The sequence below is a fragment of the Botryllus schlosseri genome, chromosome 10, assembly GCF_051294905.1.
Source record: "Botryllus schlosseri isolate E-star chromosome 10, Bs_hap1, whole genome shotgun sequence".
Lineage (NCBI taxonomy): Eukaryota > Metazoa > Chordata > Ascidiacea > Stolidobranchia > Styelidae > Botryllus > Botryllus schlosseri.
In genome coordinates, this window is record NC_137245.1 from 24470135 (window position 1) to 24484650 (window position 14516).

The window sequence follows — 14516 nt, forward strand, 5'->3', positions numbered from 1 at the left end:
CTGAAACCACTCCAAAAACCTGAATCGCTATCACACATCAAACGTCCACTAGCTGCTAAATTATAATGCGACAGCTTTTACGATGACACGATGCATTTGTCGTCTCGCATGGTTTCTAACTGTCTATATAACTCCTTATGTCGCCAAATTATGCCAAGCACAACAATATTTTTTAAAAATATTGAAAAATATGACTTTTTCGTGGCAACCGTGAATATTACAATAGTGTAACACATTTTCACAATGTGTATGGAATGCCAATCTTCAAGGTCCGACAAAAAAGGCGTACTGGGAAATACATATTATACCCCTATTTGATGCTGCTGCCCGCCGCGTCATAAAAAACTACGAAATTGGCCCGCGATAAAATTGGAGTTTGGCACCCCTGATCTAAACGATGATACTCTTGATGCTCTTATGTTTTGCGTAAATTCAATATCACAAGGACTAAATGTTGTTTGTGTAACTTGTATGTCTATTTTACTACTTTTCTAATCCCGGGGAATCCCGGGATTGAGGAGCGGAAATCCCGGGAAATCCCGATCCCGGGATTTCAAATTTGATCCCGAAGTCCCAACCCTAGTTGTAACCAAGTCACAAGTCAATCTTACTTAAATAGTTTCGACTGGAGTCAAGTCGAGTCCAAGTCACGGAGGAAAGGGTCCAGTTTGAGTCATGGTGCTGAGTCAAAGTCCTAATGTTCACTGTTCGAATCGAGTTAAAGCCAGGTTCAACTCACTTTTTTGATATTCTTGGATGATATATATCATGGGCCACACATTCATAATATAGGCTACTCATTCTTATTATGTCTCTGGACGTGTTTTTGAAGTATCCGTTCTGATACAGGAGACTTGAAACAAGTCATGAGTCACATGACGTGGTCGGGTCATGTGCAATGACTCGAGTGCAAGTCAACTCAATATACAAAGTGACTCAATACGAGTAATTATCCATTTTTCAAGAAAATGACTCGGGTCAAGGAATAGTTTCGACTCGAGTGATTGGTAATTGACATCATTTACTAGGCGTGGTGGTCAGTTACGAAGTAGACCTACTTGTTTTGAGTAATTAATTAGGTTTTGCCTTCATGCATTACTTGTGGTAGCTTCCAGACTACTTCTACTTAACAGTGTATATTTTCAAAAATTGATCTCTTAGTTGAATTATCAGTTATTTTGCGCTGTCTCAAAGATACATCCTAAATTTACAAGTGATCCATTTCCGATTGATTACAGAATGTATGCAACACCAAACCGAATCGACAAAATCTACTTTTCAGGACTGCTTGAGTGGAGTACTTTCATACCTTTCATTTTCTATTTCCACCTGAGGTAGTTTGCTACCTATATACTTACATGTCGTGTCACATCTCCATCGTCCAAAACATCTCGATGATGCTGGCGAAAATATCTCTGATATCGCTCTCCCTCTCTCTACTTCTTTGTTACTACAAAATCGTATTTGAGTAAGTATTTCATCATCATTGGTTTATTAGCAATTTTATCAGTTCAATACACCACAAAAAATGCGATACAATGAAAAGAAAGGAAGATGTCGAAGCGACTAGGAGTTGTCTATGGAATCGGACACCCAACTTGGCCTAGGCGATGTAAAGAGGAGGCATGCACACTGAATGAAAGTAAAGAAGATAGTATAGAAAAAGGAAGCGACAAGAAATAGGGCGGCATGTCATGAGAAGCGAGATCGATAGGTCAGTCGTGGTCCGGTTATCTTGAGGATGGACTGTATTTATTTAGTAGTAATTGCTTGTATTTCGACTTGAATGTGGACATGATCGTCGACTGCCGGATTGCCGGCGGGATACGCTTCTACTTGAGTAGCAATACCGACTTTAGCTCCCTGTTACAATTCATTCATCATATTCACGTTTACAATCATCAAACAGTTGGTTCCTGGGTATTGATTGTTGCGAAGTAAATTGGGAATCAGTATCAGTATAAGTTTATAAATGCAATGAAAAGTTAGGAAGTTATGTTAAAACGACAAGGAGTATTCTTTGAAATCAGGTCACCCACCTGGGCCTAGGTCGAATGAGTACTCAAAAAGGATAAGTGATTCTGCGGTATACTTCATTTCGCGGTATGTGTGGGATTATGAACGATAATAATGGAACAAGAACATAAACGGTGACCCCGAACTCAATATCCGCTTTCGGGGGCACGGAGAAGGTGCCTGCGCAAGTAAATCGATCACCGGCGCTCTCTGGCGGATTTCAGAGACAGATTGTTCGACCTCACAACTACGTAAGTAGATTAACCACACGAATAAATATAGCATAAGTCATTAAATCTACTACTTCTAAATTTCTTGGACAAAAACGAGAATATTGGAATATTGTAGTGAAATCTTTCACTTTGTACCTCTAAAATAAATAGTGCGCTCCATCCATGCATGGATGATTGCACACGACGGCAGAGATTCCGTCTTTTTCGCAGGTACCTGGTAAGCGTAATGAGGTTTTATTTATCTCCAATCGTAATCGGTTGAAATCGTATTCTGTAGATCGTATTCGTTATTGAAGCTCACAATTTCTGGAAATATTGGTATAGCTATTTCTGTATTACACAATATTTCGTTCATAAAGTACTACTATTCGTAGTTTTAAGCAATGTAAGTTGTCCCCTAAACGTTGACTGAACTTGTGCTATTTCAGGCATCTGAGGCGCTGGAACCATGTTTAGGTCAGGATCCAAGATTGTAAAGGCCAAAAATGAAAGGCCCGATGCGTTCGAGACTTCCATCTCCCAAGCTCTAATGGAGCTGGAGAGCAACAGTGACTTGAAGGCTCAACTGAGGGAGTTATACATCACTGCTGCCAGGGTGAGTCAAAATCGATTGCATTTCAAAACAGTCCATACAGTGTAAGTTGCTCGTTAGTACTGCTGACACAAGCAATCAATCTTTCAGTTACGAATTCTGGCCTCTAGAATAGCAAATATAGGGTTTTTGTTGTCCTGTTCCCCTATGGAATCTCGGTTCATTTTTTTAAATGAATCCTGGATGATGGGAGCTTTTCTTCGTAGAATAATTGAGTAATCGAACAGAAAATTCTGCGTGACATTGCCACCAATTCCACTCTGGCCTGTATCGGCTGTATGTATTATAGATTAGTATATATATATATTGGTAATCTTATAGCTGGGGACCAGAGCGGTATATTTGATTAAACAGGTCTCAATCGAAAGCTACTTTCACACTCATTCTGAAATTATACAAGAATACGAAGACAACTCTTATTAGTATTCTGCTTTTGCGTTACAGCGATTGGTGCGGTGCAAACTGCGCAGCGCGGTTGATAAAAGTTTTGTGGCATTTTCGTCATGCGTGTGGTCTCTGTTTACAAATTAGCGTAAAGTCTTCTTGCTGACATCAGGAGCATTACACGCTGCACATTGGTATAATGCTAAGGTGATTTCCTTAGCCGCGAAATAGCCGACATAGTCGACATGCACAAAGTAGACAGACCCCTAAAAGAACTGTATGGTGCCAAACAATCCAAGCTTTGCGTTTGCTATTCTCATGCTTACGAAAATGATTTTTGTTGCCTTTCGAATTGCAATTTTGATTCGATTTTGAGTTTGTGAATTTTCAAGCTAACCAATTCTAAATTAGTATCACCATGTAATTGCGTTTACAGGAAGTCGATATTGGCAGTGGCAGACGTGCCATCGTCATCTTTGTGCCAGTCCCGCAGCTGAGACTCTTCCAAAAGATCCAAGTGCGACTTGTGCGCGAATTGGAGAAGAAATTCAGTGGGAAGCACATTGTGTTCATTGCCCAGGTATGTTACGATACTCGACTTGTTCGCATTGTATTCGCATTTCTTATTTGTTACGCTGACTTGCTCAACGGTTCATTAATAATCGATAGTCTTGCTGGTTTCGAAGTTATTTACTTTACAAGGGTTCTCTGTCCCCTACCCCTTTGCTCGGCTGTTATATTTCAGCATATATGCATGCATATGTGGGTAGTGTTATAGCTGGTGTCCACATCTCTAATATGATCAAACCGAACTGACTTAATATTGTACCATGGCATTATTGCTTTTGAATGCTGACCGGCTGCAATGACGTTATGCACTATTCACTATACACTGGTCAAATTCATCTACCAACACACACTACTTTGAAACGATACCAATTTAGTGATTCGGGGGATCACGGTGCGCTCACCAAGGAAAAATATGTCCCGAACAAGTGGATCTGTAGTTTTCCAAATCGATTATATCAGAATTTAAGATATGGCAGCCAGCCACAAGATAACCAAAATTTTCTGGTGATCTTACAGCTGACCAACCAAGTGGCAAATTACGTCAAATCTGTCTCAATCAAGAGATGCTGTCACACCCTGTTCCAGGAATTTTTATTTTAGTCGGGGCTCTAGAATCCCTAAAACTGAACTGATGACAATTATCCATTGTGTCATAACAATGCTTCAAAGTAGTGTTCATGGTGGTGATACTACATTCATTTTGCGAGGTATAGTGTTTGTGTCGAGCTACGCGTAACAATTGTTGAATTTGTGTACGTGGTGTCGGTGTCACTCGCCAGATTCAGTCGTAGCATCATTTGTGAATATATTGATTCGGGTCTCTGTTTAGCAATGTGGGCCTACCTGACCACTTTCGTATCGTAATCTGCCTTGCCCAGATCAGTTTTGCACTTCCAATACTCGGTATATAACTGCGATACTTTTCCAGCGACGAATTCTCCCCAAGCCGACCAGGAAAACTCAGACCAAGAGCAAGCAGAAGCGGCCGCAAAGGTAACCTATGCTCTAGATCGGTGACGCGCAACGTGCAGGGCGGCATGATCCGTGAATTATCCGAGCGACAAACAACGGTTATCCCACATCGATGCATTTGTGTGACGTTATTTTCTGATTGCAATTGGCATCTTCAAGATATATCGAATCTTGAGAAAGGGAAAATATATTCCGAACTGTTATTACCAGACATGACGAATAGTTGTCTAATGAGACCGAAATTATTTAATGCGTGTAATGTTCCAATTGAATACCGTAATTTTCCATGTATAATGCGCAAAATTTTACCGATTTTTTGCCCTAAAATAGGGGGGTGCGTATTATACATGGGTACAGCAAGCCTTGAAAAAAAATCCATCGATCAAAAACTTGAAATCACGCCTTTCTTCATGTTTGTTTAAATCGCGGATCACCTCTAGCCATTGAGCCCTGTAATTCATATTATCGAGTGTAACGCGCTGCCAAATAGAGAGTCATGTTGCCAATTAACGAAAAGCGTGTTTCTAATTAACAAGTGTCGTCTGCAAAGCATGTACGCGAGCGAAATTAGGTCACTGATTGCTACCGGCGAGCGCGGCAATCCTTGTTGATTCATCGCGTCAACGACAGGCCGTAACAATCTCATACACAAGAGGCCATGTACGCAAGATATAATCGCTTGGGTAATCAGTCGCATCTCCAACAGGACTGGTGCGCCCGACATAACCGTTGGCCTAAGCAATCGCATCTGTAATTGTAATAAAACTTGTGCGCAAGATGTCGTGTGTCGCTAGCCTGAGCTATCGCGACGCTGACCTCAAAGGCTTTGGCTACTATCTACACTCGTTTAGAGACAATGCCGTTAATTGTAATATGATTAGCAATCATTATGTCATGATTGTTCGACAGTGACATTGCAAAACAGAATAACATCGAATACTAAACCGCAACTATTCATGTACTCATGTACTGCAAATGCAGGGTGCGTACTATACATGGGCACAGGCTTTTTCCCAGAATATACACGTCATTTGAAGGGTGCGTATTATACATGTGGGGGCGCACTATATTCGGAAAATTACGGTAGTATGTTCATATTGAAATGGACCCGAATGTTTTCGGCTGACACTTGTCAGGGGTAATCGTGAGCAACTAGTAGAGAATTCAAAAGAACGGCGTATATCAACAATCGTAACACAAAATACGACAGATACACCAGGCAAGGCTGTCGACAAAAAGAGTTCGTGTATCATCTAAAAATAGTACGTTGAACGCGTTCGTATTCGGTGGCGTCATATTGTGTGTTACGATTGTTGATATACGATGTTCTTTTGAATTGTCTACTAGTTGCTGACGATTACCCCTGACGAGTGTCAGCCGAAAATATTCGTGTTCATTTCAATATTAATATGCTGTTCAATTGTATGTTGAAGTTCTGTACCAGGGTTGTAACCAAGTCTCAAGGCTCCGAGCCACAAGTCAATCTCACTTTTATAGTTTTGACTCGAGTCAAGTCGAGTCATTTTCAATTCACCACCGAGTCAAGTCCAAGTCAGCGACAGAGGGTCGAGTCCGAGTCATGGTATTATGACTCGAGTCGAGTCCAAGTCATTGTGTAAACTGTCCAGTTTTCCAGTTAAAGTCTTGTTAAATCCACATTTTATAACTCTGTTTGGAGATATCGAATGGCTCGATTTTAAAATATATTAATTGTCCTCGTTTTTAGCAGTTTCTGATCGCATTTTCAAGTACCAGTACCAATAGACGAAATCCCAATGGTGTGGTTACTTTACTATGCTTCGAAATTACAATGAAATGTCGATCTTGGTCGTCTGAGTCTCGAGTTATATGACTTGGCTCGAGACATGCCTAATGACTCGAGTCCAAGTCGAGTCGAGTCATTTCCGTATTTTGAGAAAATGACTCGAGTCAAGTCGAGTCATCATAAAATCGTGACTCGAGTCAGACTAGAGTCATTACTACCCTGTTCTGTACCTCAGAGAAGCTGTTCAAATGTTCCAATTCTAATCTGGTTTATGGTTTTTCTGAAAATGCCACAAACAGTTGGGCTCGGTGTACTAAAATTTACCGTTGTCATGCTTGATAAGAATAAACTTTTTTATGATACGAGTTTACCTTGAATTTTGTTGTGTTTCTTCCTAATTTGGAATTCGAAGCGATACAGTATCCAAGTTTTTCAAGAATTCAGTAATTATAATCTAGCCTAGAATAACGAACCAATTGAATTTGGATATCTGAAAATTTTCCAGTTGCCAAACTCGGATTATTACCGCTATGTTCCTTACGCTGATGGTCATGCCCGCATCGTGCGGAATAAAAACAGCACAAACATAATGATCCGGCGCCCGTGTCTTTCAGCCGAACCTTGACCTCGGTGCACGACAGTATCTTGGACGATCTCGTTTTTCCCGCTGAAATTGTCGGAAAGCGCATCCGAGTCAAGCTCGATTGCTCGAGGCTCATCAAAGTGCATTTGGACAAGAATCAGCAGAACAATGTCGAGCATAAGGTGAGCGACTTTTCCGCGCATTTCTCAGTTTCGACTCTTGATTTGTTTGCGGATCGGTAACGGTCTTGGCATAGGGAACTAGCTGTACATTATTGCGTAGTTTGAAGGGATTCATTGATTGCGCTAGCGTTTATTGTAATAGATTTTGTGTTCCCTGAATCTTTTACAGCTGAGGTTTACCACGCCTAGGTTTAGCACCAATATGGTTCTGATAGCAAATACTGTTAATCGAATGGCCGTTCGCATCGAGCATATCATTTTATTTACGAGAACTGGTCATGTATGGTGTGGACATGCAGTTTGATATTCAGTTGAATAATATATCATATTGAAATGAACCCAAGTATCCTCAAACTGACACTCGTCAGGGGTAATCGTCAGCGACTTGCAGATATTTCAAATAACTTCGTATATCAACAGTTGTAATACCGATATATCTGCTAGATGTGTACGATTGCCCCTGACGAGTGTCAGCTGAAAATATTCAGGTTTGTTTCAATGAATTATTCAGATGTGGAGCATTTTTTATTAGAGATTATTATTTGTCCATCTTTCCTGTCCAGAGAGTTGGATTATTTATTTCAGTACTAGCATGAAAATATGTTAACTGGGATAGCAGAACCATGTTAATGATTATCGAGAATTAAAGATGTATATAAAAATCAATTGTCTTTCATGTTCCCAGGATAGGAATTTTCTAAATAGAGGCGATCTTCGATGTGACCTTGGCCTGTGTTTGCTACACTCTTGTCTGTATTTTTAGCTGGACACCTACAGCGCCGTCTACAAGAAGCTGACAGGGAAGGAGGTCACTTTCGAATTTCCAGAGTACTACTAATAAATAAAATTATTTCTGGATCGATTTCGCTGTTTCTGAGTTCTAGTGACAGGGCCTGGTGTTGAGGAGGACTTGCAGGGACAGGAAATAGGTCTGGTTTATTAGTGGCATGAATCTTGCCCAAAATAGGATATTGTTTATATTGATCTGCGAAGGAATTTTCAGCTCCCGTCAAGCTTTCAAAATTCCGTATATTGAAGCATATTTCGGCAGTGTAGACCAGAAGTCTCAAACACGCGGCCCGCGAGTAGGGCTGGGCAAAATGATTCGAGTACTCGAATCTGAATCGAGTAGTAATTTTAATGATTCGAGTCGAGTAGTAAAAGACGATTTTTTCGAGTACTGAAATTATACGGTCCTCGCAACTGAAAGTTAATTTACTGACGAGAATTATAGTTTTGATACTATTTTCCACTGAGGAAGCCGTGAAACCTTAATTGGCCGTGTTTGAGCATACCAGGCACAGTTTAAAGCTACGAACGTTACTGAAAATAACACATTTCCGAAATCATTATCATCCAACAAAATTGTTAAGAAGTGCAATGAAATCGGTATGGTCGAAAAAATACCGAAGTATCTTTAATGTGATGGATAACAGGCATTACGTTCTTTGTGGTGGCATAAAAGGTTCATATTTGGACTTCGACATAGTACATCATGTTGTGACGTCATAATGAGTGATACTCGATTACTCGACTCGACTCGAAGCATATTACGTGATTCAGAATCGAATCACTCAGGTACTCGATTTTGCCCAGCCCTACCCGCGAGAACGTTTTGTGCTGCCCGCGACGGCATTTTGGGATTTCAAGTGTTCGACAATATATTCAAGTGCCACATATCTTTTTTAGATGCGAACCTAAAGCTCCCCTAAAACCACAATCAAAATCACGGAAATCTCAAACTACACCATCATATCGCTTACAGAAGCAACCATGCGGTAGTAGATCAGCTTTTACGTCACATTTCTAGTTCATGATGATTCGTGACTGGAAATTGTGATTTGGTTTCGTCCGGCCTTTCGTTAGATTGAATTGACTTGGTGATTAAATAAAAATGACTCGAGTTGAGTCGACTCAAACGTTGAAATCAGAGAAAGACTTGCGACTCGGAATCAGACATGGGGTAATCGCGATTAGTAATCGTAATCGATTACGACGATTACAGCATTTTGAAGTAATCGTAATCGCAATCGATTACATTCGAAAAAAATCCGAAGTAATCGTAATCGACTACTTCCCATATCTAATCGATTTGTTTGTGAAAGAACGATTACTTTTTGTTTGTACAAGGACTATGACATAAACTGAATATTCGTGAACAAGAATGATATAATATACCACGTTAGCGTTAGCACAAACGTCTGTTTTCAAACGCCACTGACTCATTATTACGTCAGAAGTATTAGCTCCGCTCGTCATTGCGTAACAAGTATCCACACATAGTAAACAGACATGCGATGGACATTGTAGTGTGATTGTAAGAACACCTCCCGTGGTGTATATCAGGTTATCAATACACTACAGAAGCCGCTACTTGGAGCAGCAGGATATTGATCACCACTCTGCCTATAGTTTCAAATAGTAACTTATGTATTAATGTTTGGTTGTGCTTAGTTAAACGCAGTTTATCATTGATGCTTGGCGAGCAGGAGGCCTACGTACGCACGCGCACCTGACGAAGATTCGGAATTTTGTTCTCGTCGAATAAGACATTGCAGTTTCCACAACGAAGCATTACAAATAAACAGCTGCTGATATATATCATAACCGAGCCGTGCTTAGCCGTTTCTCGTAACAGCAGCTCGCTGTATACGTATTAAGTTGAAGGCAGAAATTTTATGTTAACCACTTGAAACGGGCGTCAATCGTTATTTCACAGTTCGTTACTTAGCATTTGGACCTGCCGCCATAACCATCCGCTTATATAGCCTGACATGTTAGCGTGGGTTGTAGCTAGAATCAGCAATTCAGCCAAAACAGCAATTCCCCTCAATCCCCTGTCCAACCGTTCGTCAATTTTCAAAAGTGAATTTCGTCAATAATATTGGTAATTGCATTATATTACTATTCATTTATAACCTCTCTGAGCCCCGAGTGTCAGATTTACCCGTAAAGCTGGGGCACGTAATTCATATTCATAGCATCTAGTACAGGGGCTCTCAGCCATTTTTTGTCTGTGGCCCATTTTCAGGTTTGAAAATGTTCTGTGGCCGACCTCTTATAAAGTCATGGTGCACTTCAATGTGTGGTAGGCTAATCGCCGCCGATATGGCTATTTCTCAAAAATATACGCATTTTTTTCATGACTGTTCATATTTAAATGTCGATCTGAGGAAACATGAATTCGCGCGAAGCGCGACGAAAAATTTCAAGGTAAATAAATCTCCAACAGACAACCAACGAAATTATTATTAGCAACTTTGAGCTCTCCCAATTGTGGGTTAGGGGTGCGAAAGTTACGGCCCTGCAATATCGTATAACTCTTGTGTACATCCTCTGTTCGACTCAAGTCGCGAAACCCAATGATCCAATCCCCGCATTCAATGTGTGATTGGGGGTTTAATTCCACTTTGGTGGGGAATACTATACCCATTCTGGGCCCGCTTCAAACAATTGTTTGATGAATGGGATACTACAGAGAAGATGGAGACATTTTTTGAATATGCTAGTAGTAAAATGTATAGGCCTACCTAGTATATGTCTTGTACTCTTTGAAGTTGCGATGTGATAACATTAATTCCAATAATATCACCAATTCATGTGACTCTTACATTATGTATAATGATTTCAAGGCCGGACATTTCTAGACCGACTCCGAAGATTAATGTGCTGTGCCAACTCCTGAATCCATTATGGCCCTGCCGGAATACTTGAATATTTCAGCATTAACTTTCAGTTATTATATAATCGCCGTATCCCCTCCCATTTCGACTTGTACATTCGTGACTCCATACGTGTCAATAAGTCTCATCAGAGTCGGATGAAAAGCTTCATGTAGCATACGTATAATTCGATAACATCAATATATTTTTTTAATATGAACAAAAAATAATGCATCCAAACCTTCGCGAATTCTACAATTTTCGAAATAGCTCTTTGGCCCAACCAAATTACTCCTGTGGCCCACTAGTGGGCCATGGCCCACCCTTTGAGAACCCCTGATCTAGTATGTTGTTATAATTACTGTATGTTGTTAATTCGCGACCTCCAGTCCGTTGTATAATCACAAGATATTGTACTCGCCCAAACGTAGCAGACTAAAAGAATATCTTTTGTGAGACGCACACACAAATTGTCATGGCTTTATTCTTATGTGGATGCGCCGGGTGACATTTGCATTGTGGGCCCAGATTGGAAGGACAGGAGTTATAAGTCCCGCCCACTCAGCGCGGCTATTGACAATGGACGAATACCCTAAGTTTCGGCCAAGGTATTTCTTTGGTATCACATCCCGTGGAGTTGCGTGTTGGCCGAAACTGCATAATATATGTTGGTTTACGAAATACTTTTGAGTCCCCTTCGAGCACGCTCCCCACTCTATTAGGAATTTGGGGCGCGGCAGGTAAAGACCTGGCAATAATGCAAATCGTTGGATGCGATAAATCATCCACTATAAAGTTGGGCAATTGATATATTATGACGTAATAAGCAAATGACGCATGATGAAGAAAGTTGATATCTCATTAAGCCTTTTCATCGCAATCCTTGTATTGTCTTCCCATACATCATTTAAGAGTATAGTCCTAAGCAAAACAAATGTAATCGTGAGTAATCGTGATTACTTTTTCAATGTAATCGCAATCGTAATCGACTACTTCCTGATTTTGCTGTAATCGTAATCGTAATCGTAATCGCGTGATTCCGAAGTAATCGTAATCGCAATCGATTACATTCATAAAGTAATCACCCCATGTCTGCTCGGAATGGTGACTTGGTAATCCTACGGTACCAACAATCTATGGCACTGTCATGAGGAATAGTAATATATCAAAACGTCGTAGCTTGCGTTGAGTGGGGTATATAGTTATCTAATCAGGACAGTATGGCAGCCATCGACATTATGCGACCGCCGTGACGTATAATTGGTTACATGCCAGGTGTTGTTTTTCCTCTTTATCCATGTTATTATCGGTGGCGAGTGAGGTAGTAGTACGATCCACACCAATGAATTCATAGGCGATTGGACATGGACATCTCTATTCCAGGGGCTCTTAACCAGGGCCGGTAGACCCTTTCGGGGTACGAGATGCATTGTGGAATTAGGCCTATATGCTGTGGAATACTTTTTTGCCAATTTATTCAACTGGAAAATGGTCTTCCCGTTACGTGCGATTTTATGTGAATTGGCTTTCTGATTTTAAATAGGTACCATCAGAAATTGTGTTGAAAATGAACAGGGGCTACGAGAAATCTTATAGAAAGCACGAAGGGTACAATCGCTAATGTTAAGTAACAATGCTATTACTATGGCTCAATAATGATTATGTTAAAGTTGTTATTGATATGTTCCAATAATAATCGAAAGCAAGATCTAACGCTGATTTCATTTGACCTAGCCAATGACACTATGACAGTCACAATAGCCTACTATCACGACTAAATTAAAACCCGGATTAGGCTACACCGCTCAAATGCTCTGACATCAGACCAATCTTCAGTAGATTTCAAAATATTCTACAGGAAATTGTGGCACATCTAAAGTCAACTAGCTGCAATAATATAACCCGGCAGTCTGACGATGTCATGATGCATCCTCCTGCATGATGTCTATAACTCATTATTTTAACAAATTATACCCGGCACAAAAACAATTTTATTCAAACATTCGAAAAAGTAATTCTTTTCCGTGTCAAGCGTGAATAACACAATAGTAAATTACATTCTCAAGATGTTTGTGGAATGCCTGTCTGCAAGCTCCCGACAAATAAGGCCAACTTGGAAATCATACATTGAATAACCCTATATTTCGATGTTGCGGCCAGATGCGTCATCAGAAGCCAGGAAATTGGCCCGCGAGCACATTTGAGTTTGAGACCTCTGGTTTAGACAGTGGAATTACGGACATATAACAACCCTATTATATGCAGAATAACCCGTGCTCAGGTGCATATTTTGACCGTGTTAATTTCATATCTCTCAATGGACATTGGACAATCTAAGAAAGGGCCTGCCAACCCGTGGCCCACGGGCCACATTTGGCCCGCGAGAAGGTTTTGAGTGGCCCGCGGGGAAATTTCCGAAATTAGTAATACTGTATTATCAAAAATGGAGTGCACAGATTGTGAACTTGCAAGGCCAACCAAATTTGATTAGTCTGGCCGCAACAATTAAGATACGATGACTAAAATATCAATTCAGACGCATTGGCATATCCATGAGCCAGTCACATTTTGGTAGATCTTCGTACACTACAATAAAGCAGAATAAATTGCGATAGATTTATCAAAAGTAAAAATTTTGTACACGCTTCGCGCAACATGTTGTCACTCGATTTCTTGCTTTTAATATTGTTACCCCTTTGTGAATATAAAAGAACGCCTAATGTATCAGATCGAGTCAAACCGGGGCCTATCGTAGGCCCCGGTCAAACCATATTCGCGATTACGAGACAAAGTGTCGTTCAATCTATGCGACCTTGCGTTTGCGCCCGCAGAAAGACCGTCGATTATGAAACCTTGGCACAAAATGATTGACGCATGTTGGTCGAAGATTTCAATATCGATATGTCCAGACGCCAAATAGTCCATTCCTTCCAAACTGAGCCCAGCGATATACAGCAGGCCCGCAATATAGTCAAGTGAAAATATTACTGACCTATGAACTTCGAAAAAGTTTCGCGCTTCGCGCGGCTAGTGGCCCGCGCAATAGTTCGTCAATCAAATGTGGCCGTTTGGCTGAAAAGGTTGGCCACCCCTGATCTAAGATCATCGGTAGGGTATGAATGTTCTGACGATGATGACCGACGACCATAAAAATGCTGCATGACGATATAGTCCTGGTCAAAAATATTTTTGGTCCGTATATGACTATAGATAACTAACCTACAGAGGTTAGTTATCTATAATATGACAGTGATAGAGGTTGGAAGCCTATTTCATCGCCGGGTAATCAAAGTGAGTTATGTCCAGTTTTCAAATTTTGAACGTCCATTTTTAAAACTTGAAAAAAAAAGTTTTTGAAAATGTTTATGTCTTTTCGGCCTTGCATGGCAATGGTTATGTCTGTTTCATTAATTCAAAGTTAATCAGGGTCAATACACGGCTAAAAGAAGATGAAAAATTTACATAAGGTCAATTTTCTCAAAATGTGTTAAATGAAGATATAGCCCAAGTCATTGCGACGATTTCGTCAAATCAACTATAATAACCCTGTAATTTCA

The 14516-nt window shown here is 40.4% G+C and overlaps 1 protein-coding gene across 1 annotated transcript; it reads left to right on the plus strand.

The window, feature by feature from the left end:
- Window positions 1–2324: 2324 nt before the first annotated feature.
- On the plus strand, window positions 2325–8160 carry LOC145448395 (small ribosomal subunit protein eS7-like). Its single transcript, XM_080326777.1, has 6 exons — window positions 2325–2466; window positions 2678–2844; window positions 3662–3805; window positions 4724–4788; window positions 7147–7297; window positions 8061–8160. Exons 2-6 carry the CDS (start codon window positions 2698–2700, stop codon window positions 8133–8135), a joined length of 582 nt encoding a protein of 193 aa, XP_080182903.1. The 5' UTR covers window positions 2325–2466; window positions 2678–2697; the 3' UTR covers window positions 8136–8160.
- The last annotated feature ends 6356 nt before the right edge of the window (window positions 8161–14516 follow it).